The following is an 11,438-nucleotide window of genomic DNA, read 5'->3' on the forward strand; positions in this document are numbered from 1 at the left end:
TATGTTGGGCCCAATAAGAGGCCTAAACAGTGCCCCAAGAAGTCTCACCGTCATGGCACAGTCTTCGAGACTATGTCAGGTGGTGGTACTAGTAGTCTGGGCGGTTATACCGCCCTTGGCAAGGTGCTAGGTGGTGGTACCGCCCAAGCAGTGTTAGTGTTAGACTGATACTGGGTGGTGGTACCGCTCGTGCCCGGGGAACCCGAGATGAGATATTTTTAAGCTTCATGCTTGAATCAACTTGAAGCCTATAAATACCCCTCTCATCCCTAGTTAAAATAAACAAGTATTGAGAGTAAAAAAAGTATGGAAACGCTGCTGCAATCTTATGTAAGCTCCTCTAAAAGTTCTAAGTGTTAAACTAGTTTGAGAGAGGAATGAGTGGGGATGTAAGGGTTATCTCCTAAACCCGGTAAAAGAAGAATTGAGTTGTAAAAGGTAGTTAGTCTTCACCTATTGAAGGAAGACTGTTAGTGGATGCTAGTGGCCTCGACGGAAGAGGAATCAAAGGAGTGGATGTGGGTCACGATGACCGAACCACTATAAACTGTCGTGTTCTCTGGTTTGCATTTACTTCTTGCCATTTACAAACTACAAACTGAATCTTTACTTGCCTACTGCTTTCACTTTATATTTGAATGAGAACAAGATTTCAATTTATCTTCTGAGTTTGATTTTCAATGTACGAAGATTTTCGAAATCGACATAAATTTTACCACTGCACTAATTCACCCCCCCTCTTAGTGCCAACCCTGATCCTAACAATTTATAGTGGTTCGGTCATCATGATCTACATCCACTCCCGATTCCTCTTTCGCTCAAGGTCATTGGCTTCTACTACCTGATCTTCTTTCGCGAAGATCAACTACTCTTTTATACTCTTTCTCTTTTTCACGGGTCCAGGAGAAAACATTTACACCTCTCTTTTACAAGTATTCTCTCACACACCTCCCTTAGAACTATCACTAAGCTTTTGAAGAAGGGACTTTATACTTAAAAGAGTTACGACCTTGGAATCATAAAGTTTTTGCTCTATTTACGTGTATCTTCTAAGCAATAATTTTTGGGGTATTTATAGACCCCAAATAGATTCAAAACTTCAAGCCAAAATGTAAATCCCTGTGTTTTCAGGGTACTGGAGGTACCACTACCAGTACTAAGTGATACCACCGCTTGTTAATCTGACACTAGGTGATACCACCGCCTAGTAATCTGACACTCTCGAAGACTATGTCTGGGTGGTACCACTTTCTATTCTGGGTGGTACCACCGCTAGACCCTACTATAAGATATTGAATGGGCCAAACAATAGGCCCAATTTAGCCCTGATTCAGACCCAATTTAGCCTCAATTGACCCTAATTGAGTTGGTATTGTTTTACCCCAATATCAACTCAATTAGACCTAAACTAATTCATTCTAGACAAATTATTATAAAGCATTAATCATATATTGTTCGATATATCATTGGTTCATTCGGCGCTTCGTGTGACCCTTTAACGCGTTATCCTCTCCTTCGGCATATTACCCAATCAATATGTTATCTTCCTACAATATCTGGTCTCCTTGGCATAATATCCGATCTTCTTGGCTCAATATCTAAACTCATGGTATGAAGCCTTTTGCCAACACGTCAACCGATCCTTCTGCTTAATGTCCAATCTTCTAACATGTTCCACTTCAGCCCAACATTGATTCTTCTTGCTTTAACCAAATTGTCTCTCCATGATCGAAGCTAGTCCTGCTTCACTCAAAATGTATATTAGATCACAAACTTATCAATTGATTTCATCATCAAAATTTGAGATTCAACAGAAGAAATTTAAGAATTTATTTATGGATGAAAGTGAGATAATGCAAGTTTCTTTTTCAAGATTTATGGAGATAGTAAATAAAAAAATATATGATGAATTGATTTTTTGTCAAAAAAATTATTGAAGAAATTTTAAGAAATCTCTTGAATATATATGATCATATAGTTGTTACTATTAAAGAATAAAAAAATTTATCTAAGTTACATGTTAGTGAATTATTTGGTTCACTACATTCACATGAAGATAGATTGAATATATCTAAAAATACTTATATTAAGCATGTCTTGCAAAGTAAGTTAAATATCTCCAAGGAGAAAAAAAAAGAAAATAGTGATGCAGAAAAATCAAGTGGACAAAATTTTAATGACCAAGAACGATATTGTGGTTGTGGAGCAAGTGTAACATCCTATTCCTAGTGTCACCTGCATCTAAAATAGAATGTTATAATTTTTTATTTTTGTTACTACTATTAATAAGATTGTAGTAGAAAGAAGGTAATCTGAAAATTAAAATATGCCAACTTACTAAATAAAATGATAGGGTTTCCTTATATATAGTATTTTTTATACTTATACATAATTATAACATATAACGAAAAGAAAAATATAAGTTTAACTTGTCTAGAATTTATACATATAAAATGCTCATAGATCATTATTCATAACGGGCTTGCATGTGCTCACTTCTCTACCCAATTACTTGGGTGGGATAATATTATACTTATCTACAAATTATGATATATAATGAGTGTTAGGATGAAGAGCGCACTGATAAAGGGGGGTGAATTAGTACAGCGGATAAAAACATTGGTTTTATAAAATCTCTGGTACATTATAAATCGATTTCGGAAATGCTTAACTTTAAATGTTATAAGGAGGCTTGCAATTAAAGCAAAGTGCATAAAAGAAATGCAAACCAGATTTTTAGAGTGGTTTGGTCAACGTAACCTACATTCACTTTCGGCTTCCTCCTTTGACGAGAGCGTTTTCTCACTGTGATCGCAACAACATTTTCTCACTTTCGGTTAACAGTGGTTCGGTCAACATGACCTACATCCACTTTTAGTCACTTATGATCGTAACATCATTTTCTCACTTTTAATCTCTGTGCTTTTGTGCTTTAACCAGGGATGAGAGGGGTATTTATAGGCTTCAAGTTGATTCAAACTTGGAGCCTAAAACTTTCTCATCCCGAGTTCCCCGGGCATGGGCGGTACTACTGCCTGCGTTGGGCGATACCACCGCTCTGTGTCAATCTAACACTGACACTGCTCTAGGCAATACCATCACCTGGGGTGCAGTGTTGGGTGGTATCACCGCCTGACACAGTCTCGAAAACTATGCCACGACGATGAAACTTCTTGGGGCACTGTTTGAGCCTCTTATTAGGCCCAACATAGTTCTTACATTGGCCTAGCTGGCCCCTAATTGGGTTGACCCAAATCTAAGCCCAATTATGTGGTAACTATGAAATCCTAAGACATTTGCTAAGCTAAACAAGTCCCTATATCTATTCTTCCAGCGAGCTTTCTACGAACTTCCGACGATCTCTCAGTAATATTCCGGTAGACTCCCTACAAGCTCCTAGACTTCACAACAATCTTCTTGGCAAGTTCGAGCTTCTCCGACAAGCTTCGAGACTTCTCGGATAGTTCGTCCAGAACTTTCGACGAACTCTTGAACTTCCAACGTGATCTCGATCTTAACTTCAGGACTTCATTTTACTTCATGCCTTGTTATCATAATTAATCCTGCACATATAAAAACATACTTCGATCTAGACAATTAATACTAAGCATTTAATCATGTTGTCCGACATGTCATTGGTCTCTTGACACTTCGTCTGATTCTTCGGCGTATCGTTTTCTCTTGCGGCCTATTGCCCAATCGGCCAGTTGACTCCACAACTCTGATATCCTTAGTGCAATATCCGCTCTTCTTGGCCCGATACCTGAATCCATGGCCCGAAGCCTTTTGTCGATACATCGACCGATCCTCCGGCCCGACATCCAATCTTCTAATATGTTTTCCCCCGGCACAACATGATTCTTCCTATTTTAATTATCTCATCCTGATCGAAGAATCTTGCATCACTCATAATACAGATTAAAGCATAAACACAATTATCAATTGGTTTCATCATCAAAATACGAGATTCAACAAGTAATAAGAATAAGTCTTTATAACTTTATTCAAGTGAATATACATCATATTATATATACAATATTTTAAAATCATAGACATTTAATGATAAATATCTCCTAATATATACCATGGGATATTAGAAAAATACAAAGTTGAAAGTGAATTCCATAACTAATTTCTATAAACTATTAATGTACTAGCATAAATACCCATAACTAATTGAGGTTTATCATTATTTAATTAAACTATGGCATGAATAAAATGTGGGAAGGGGGGGGAGGGGGTTCTATACATGAAAAGTATCGATATTAATAGGGTTTGTTGTTGGATTTAGAGTCAAATTCGAGTTTGGAATAGTAATTTTCATATTCACATTTAATAACATCGAAGTAATGTAAAGAGTGTATGGGATATGGATCATTAATGATTTCATATTCACATTTAATACCATCGAAGTAATGTAAAGAGTGTATGGGATATGGATCATTAATGATTTTTCTATCATCTGTCCCACCGATTATTGTTGCCAGATTTGGAATCATAATTTTCATATTCGCAACTAATATTGTCGAAGTAGTGTAAAGAGTGTCAGAAGCTAATGGGATATGAACCATTAATGACTTTTTCCCACTGATGGTGTATTGATGTCATTTGAATTAAATACAACATGCACGTTATGATTTTTTGTGAAAGGATCAAAATTAGAGTCAGTATTATTTCCGAGGACATTCATCCTTGGTTGAGACCGAGATCACTCCGATGAGCCTCCGTCCGAAAGAAGAGGGCTCGACGATGAAGGAGATGCGTTTTCGGATTCAAATGGACATTCATTGGAATCATTTTTTTATGAGATGATTAAGAATGGAGGTAATATGGAAGAGAGATTCTTCCATCAAACATTCTATTAACGAACCAAGAAGCTGTATCCACAAATGGGCAGAGTCTATTCTCTTGGTCATGGGTTGAAAATTAGGTTTTCAAGGGATGAGTTGAAGAACATCCCCTCTTAAGTTCCATGGTCTTTCAGTGAAGACCTTAATAGTATTTGATTTAAATTGAAAATAAAAAAAGAAAAGTATGAATCGATAAAGACTAGATTCTTAGTAAAATATTTTAGAAAACTAATAAAGTATGAAGTTTAGAAAGGAACTTACCTATTAGGCATGAAGCGCAAGTTTCCACCATGCTTGCAATTCTTCATCCTCAAATTGAATATAATCAAAAGTGGATGTCTTGATACAATCCAACGGTGAGCGATGAAGAAGGTTTTCGATGAACATAGTTGTGAAGAAAGGCTTGGGGGAGAAGAATATGGAAGCCCAAGATATCCTCTGGGAAGGAGAACGAAGAGACTAGAAGATGATCCAATGACCCAACGACCTAAAAAGTGGATGTGTTTTTGTGGGAAGGTAGCATCTTAATGATTAATCAAAGAAATCATTAAGATGCTTCCTTCTTTGTTTCAGATCTCATGGAAGACGCAACGGCTCTTATCCTATTAAAATAAAGTATTAGTTTACCTTATAAGGATAATCCTGCTTTCTTTGATTAATCTCACCCAATAAACCTAGTCAACGATCTGATCATCCGATTACTTAATACTGCAATTATTATATATTTCGTGATTGCATTAGTTTTTTCACGTCGTCATGCATTATATTTTTAGAAGTCATTATTGATTTGACTTTATCCTCCAGCATATACTTACTTACATGTGATATTGATGTTTACATATATATACATATATATATATATGTATATATATATATATATACTTAACACATCCTTGGGTATGATAGGAGTAGAAAGGTCATCGTTGTCTTCCTCCAAGTTGTTCTCATCTTCTACTCCTACCACTTCTCCACCATCATCATGGGGTGGCCACCGGAAGACATGGCAGCTCAGGATCTCCAGTGCGAGGATCACTTCGTGTGTTGCACCTCAAAGGAAACAGACGTGTCTTGTCAATCCCTTGGCTTCTCTTCCCGCCCGCTAGAACGGGAGATCGTTGACCAGGACGAACTCCACTACTATACCCTCATCGCCATGGACTCTCCAAGTTCCACCAAGAAGCTGTGTCACAACGCCTACGAGCGCGGCCGGAGGAAGAAGATCAACGACCTCTACGCTTCGCTTCGCGCCCTACTCCCCGAGTCGGATCAAAGCGTACCTCTTCCGAACCCCTAGTCCTGTTTTTGATTCGTCCTAATGCTAACTTTGATCGGTCGATCACACAGAGGAAGAAGAACCTGAGCATTCCACTGACCATTTCCCGAGTCTTGAAGTACATACCGGAGCTGCAACGGCAGGTCGAGCGGCTGCAGCAGCGGAAGGAAGAGATCTTGTCGGCGCTGTCGAGGCCGGAAGAACAAAGCCACTGTGGTGACATTGTGGTGTACCGTCCCATGGTGTCAGCCGCCTGTCTAAGTAACAGGGAAGTCATGGTGCAAGTATGCTTGTTGAGTAGCCACTTTTCCATTTCGTTCTCCAAGATCCTGAGACTCCTGAAGAGAGAGGGGCTTCATCTTGTGAATGCATCAACTTACACCACCCATGACGGCAGATGCTTCTGCAGTCTCCACATCGAGGTCTCTTCTACTTAGCGCAACAATGGTTGGTTTTAAGAATTTCTATCTCACTTTTGCTTGAGATGCTAACATCTTTTTACCATGGATGATGTTGTGTTCAGGCAAGGGAAACCTTTGATACAGAATGTAGAATCTTCTGTGACACTCTCTTGAAAGAAATTAAGGAGCAAGCAGAACTTGGTTCCAGAATTACTTGGAACATGTAGTATGTTGTAGCTGTGCAGAGGAGAGGTTTTTTCGAGTGAACTTTTTGTGTATAATATCTACTGATTCCTGTTTAACTGGTATTTTGCATTGGATAGCTTTACCCTTTTCTTCGTTGGAATATTTCGTGATTTTGACAGACAGTGGTTGCTCCATGGAACAAGTAAACAAAAAAAAAATATTGTTATATCCTGTATCTACTTTATTTATTTATTATAGTTAAAGAAAAGAAGCACCGGAGAAAATTATAGGCGAAGATCTTTAAGTTCTCAACGATAAATGTTGCCAGATATAATCTTATATTATAAAATATTCCATTAAAGAAAAAGGGAACATAATAAAATAAATCAATAATCAATTTAGAAATAACACCAATAGCATATAGGGCGAATTTGTAGGGGAAAAACAAAAAGAAGCTCTTTTTGGACTTTTCTGAAGGATATCTCATTTCTCATGCGGCAAATCAACAAAAAGAAGCCCTTATTTATCATACTTCCAGATATACCTTCTCACAAGATAACTCAAGTAGTATCTAATTATATCCTATGGATTGTTCCATATGATGTATCCGTCTAATCCACATATATATGATTTATGTTATTAGTTTTTGAGTTTTTGAATAGGCTTATAATGTTATTGGCAGCTCTTGCAAACTACTATAAGATATCTAAAAACACTATAATATAAGCAAATCAACTTAAAATCAAATAGAAATTAGCTCATCTATAAAAATAAGATTTTAAGTAAATATACCCATCAGTTTAGGAATAAGAACAACTAAATATAAAGACTTTTATATCAATTTTAATTTTTTTTTTATGCCTCCACCAAAAACACTATAAACCTATTAAAAAACATGGGTAAATAAACACAAAACCCAATAAAAACTAACTCATACACACAATTAGGATTTCAAATGAGAATCTTTATTAATTTACGAATAAGAACAATAGGAATACTTTTACTTTAGTTATAATGTTTTTAAATAGGTTAATGTTTTTGATACTTCTATCAAATTACTATAAGTCTATTTAAAAATATTATAATTAAGAAATTTGATTGATTCTTATGGACCAATCGAATGGGTCAGTTCAACCTGTGTACGAATTCATTCGGGATAACCAACTATTATTAGTCTGATTGTCTTTTCATAAAAATAATTCAATAATTATAATAAATAAATATCATTCTTTCAAAAATATAAGAAGGAGGTTTCATAATTTATGGAAGATGTGTATATATAGAAGTTTTACATAATGCTTAGAATTTCTTTTTCTACCTCAGGCATTTAATATCCTAATAATTTTTGAAGCTTAAAGATCCTACTGTCTCCCTAGTCATTATCATATAGTGACAATGGTGTTTTATAATATGATAAATTATCAAAAAAACCTTAGAAATGAGCCACATATTTTATTTTTAATAATGAATATCCCACTTTTAGATTTTGATCAAAATACTCAATAAAATCATAAAAAGATGATGGTTGCCCTTTGATTAGGTTTGACTAATTTTTTAGAGTTGAATAATTTTTTTTTTCCGATAAATTGGATCAGATCAATTCAACTAAATCCTAACTACGCTATTTAATTTAATTGAGTCTTAGATTATCCTTGATTTCTCTCGAATTATCCCTCACCTCCTCCTCCTTCCCCTTTTCTCTCCTCCTTTTCCGCTTCCTCCCCTCTATCTCTTCCTACTCTACCTCTACCTCCTCCTCTGATAGAATATGATTTCCTCGTGCAGTTAAATCCTCTCTGCTATCATCCTTCTCCCATTCCCTCGCCTACTGCTTGTCTCGCTTGACTTCGTCCTCCTCCATCTCCCACAACAACTCTGTCTCTTTCTATTCCCACACCACTTCCTTCTCCTCCCATCCAATCACTTCCTCCCTTTCTTCATTGACTTCCTCTTCCTCCCCCTCCCACTTAGCTTCCTCCTCTTAGGCCTCCTCCTCCTAAAAGATTGATATTTATGAAAAATAAATGACCTATTTCTTATTTGCTATGTATATATATGTATATATATATGTATATAAATATACATATATATATATATATATGTATGTATATATATGTATATACATACATATATATATATATACATGTATATATATATATACATATATATATGTATGAATATATATATACAAACATACATACATATATATATATACATACATATATATATACATACATACATACATACATACATATATATATATATATATATATATACATATATATATATATATATATATACATATATATATATATATATATATATATATACATATATATATATACATACATATATATATATATATACATATATATATATATATATGTATGTATATATATATATGTATATATATGTGTATATATATATTTATGTATATGTATGTATATACATCTATGGTTTATATATATATTTATATATATTACATGCCACCATATATGCATATGCATGCATATAAGATATTTTTATTATAATTCATATATGTTTATACTTACAAAATACATTTAGTTACATTTAGTTCTTGACTAGTGCGTGATAATCATAATATTCGAAGTATGGTTTTCAAAATATATTATGAATATGATAATTTATATGATTACTATTTAACAGTGAATTCAACTTATACTTATCTGATTGAACTTAGGTGTCAATGAAAGATCATATTTCTTAATGATTGAGTGTAATAGAGAGCGATACACCAATCAAATTTGGAGCATAGGGTTATGAGATATGTTAATTAAAAATATTATCTCTTGATTATTGATTTATAATAATTGATTGTAATAATTCAAAGAACAAGTTTAATAAAATCTCTCATCAAATAAACTATCCTTAATTTTAAAATTCATCTAGATTGCATCACCAATTTTCTAATAATTCACATTAAAATCAAATAAACTAGTTAATATTAATCAAACTGTCCCATCCAGCCAAGTTTTCCTGCCCGTTCTCGGCCACCACGCTGATCGCCGTCGCTGCACCGTTGCCTGAGAAGAGAAGAACCAGCATGACCAGGTTGGCCAGGGAGAGTGCGAACAACGTCCCGCCTGACCCAGCTCTCTTCGCGATCAAGATCACCAGCGCGATCACCAAAAATATTTACTTTATTATTCTAGCTAACTAAATGATCGTGAATTAATATGAAACTTTGTAGAAAACTAGGAGACATAACAAACTAACACCAAATTTTAGAATAAAACATAATCATTTGGAGGCTAAACTACCCTCATATTTCAATTACCAATGCCTATTTGAAATTATATACCTAATATATTGGTACATAAAGATGGTATTCACTCAATTCCAAATATTATAGAACTCTAAGGGAATCTTTTAAAACACATTAAAAGGATAGAGTCTAACCATATCCTTGAGAGACATTTCAATAATTATAATAAATAAAAGATATTCTTTCAAAAATATAAGAAGGAGGTTTCATAATTTATCAAAGATGTGTATGTATAGACGTTTAAAATAAATCTTATAATTTCTTTTTTTACCTCAAGCATTTAATATCCCAATAATTTTAAAAGCATAAATATCCTATTGTCTCCCTAATCATTATCATAAAATGACAATGGTGTTTTATAATATGATAAATTATAAAAAAACCTTAGTAATGAGCCCCAAATTTTATTTTTAATAATGAATATCCTCTTTTTAGATTTTGATCAAAAAACTCTTAATAAAATCATAAAAAGATGATGATTGTCCTTTGAGTAGGTTTGACTAATTTTTTAGAGTTGAACAAATTTTTTTGACATAAATTGGATTAGATCAGTTCAACTAAATCCTAGCTACCCAATTTAATTTAATTGAGTCTTAGATTACCCTGGATTTCTCTCAAATTATCCCTCAGCTCCTCCTCCTTTTCCTCTTCCTCCCCTCTATCTCTTCCCATTCCACCTCTAGCTCCTCCTCCCATCCCCTCTCCTACTTGTCTCGCTTGACTTCCTCCTCCTACTCCATCTCCTACAAAACCTCTACCTCTTTCTATTCCCACACCACTTCCTTCTCCTCCTATCCCATCGCTTCCCCCCTTTCTTCATTGACTTCCTTCTCCTCCCCCTCTCACTTAGCTTCCTCCTCTTATGCCTCCTCCTCCCAAAAGATTGATATTTATGAAAAATAAATGACCTATTTCCAATTTGTTATGTATATATATGTATATATATATATATATGTATGTATATATATATGTATATGTATATATATATATATATATGTATGTATATATATGTATGTATATATATATGTAAGTATATATATGTGTGTGTATATATATATATATATATATATATATATATATATATATATATATATATATATGTATATACATCAATGGTTTATATATATATTTATAAATATTGAATGCCACCATATATGCATGCATACAAGATATTTTTTTCATAATTCACATTTTTTTATATTTACATAATACATATAGTCACATTTAGTTCATGACTAGATGATAATTATAACCATAATATATTATGTATATGATAATTTATATGATTACTATTTTATAGTGAATTAAACTTATACTTATCTGATTGAACTTAAAAATGAAGATGCCAAGATCATATTTCTTAATGATTGAGTGTGATAGGGAGCTATACAACTATGGGAGCATACGGTTATGAGATATCTTAATTAAAAATCTTATCTCTT

General features: G+C 33.9%; 1 protein-coding gene across 1 annotated transcript; it reads left to right on the forward strand.

Annotated features, from left to right (window-relative positions):
• Positions 1-5,771: 5,771 nt before the first annotated feature.
• Positions 5,772-6,800, forward strand: LOC103974033 (protein IRON-RELATED TRANSCRIPTION FACTOR 2). Its single transcript, XM_018821676.2, has 3 exons — positions 5,772-6,123; positions 6,195-6,545; positions 6,647-6,800. The coding sequence occupies exons 1-3, from the start codon at positions 5,830-5,832 to the stop codon at positions 6,749-6,751; spliced, it is 750 nt and encodes a 249-aa protein (XP_018677221.2). The 5' UTR covers positions 5,772-5,829; the 3' UTR covers positions 6,752-6,800.
• Positions 6,801-11,438: the final 4,638 nt, after the last annotated feature.

Source organism: Musa acuminata, chromosome BXJ2-10 (assembly GCF_036884655.1).
Source record: "Musa acuminata AAA Group cultivar baxijiao chromosome BXJ2-10, Cavendish_Baxijiao_AAA, whole genome shotgun sequence".
In the NCBI taxonomy this organism is placed as follows: domain Eukaryota; kingdom Viridiplantae; phylum Streptophyta; class Magnoliopsida; order Zingiberales; family Musaceae; genus Musa; species Musa acuminata.

Bases quoted from the DNA above. Each gene is read 5' to 3' on its own strand.
- LOC103974033 (XM_018821676.2), top strand. From the start codon at position 5,830: ATGGGGTGGCCACCGGAAGACATGGCAGCTCAGGATCTCCAGTGCGAG. The intron at 6,124-6,194 runs GTACCTCTTCCG...TCGATCACACAG, and splicing joins TCCCCGAGTCGGATCAAAGC to AGGAAGAAGAACCTGAGCAT. The intron at 6,546-6,646 runs GTCTCTTCTACT...TGTTGTGTTCAG, and splicing joins TCTGCAGTCTCCACATCGAG to GCAAGGGAAACCTTTGATAC.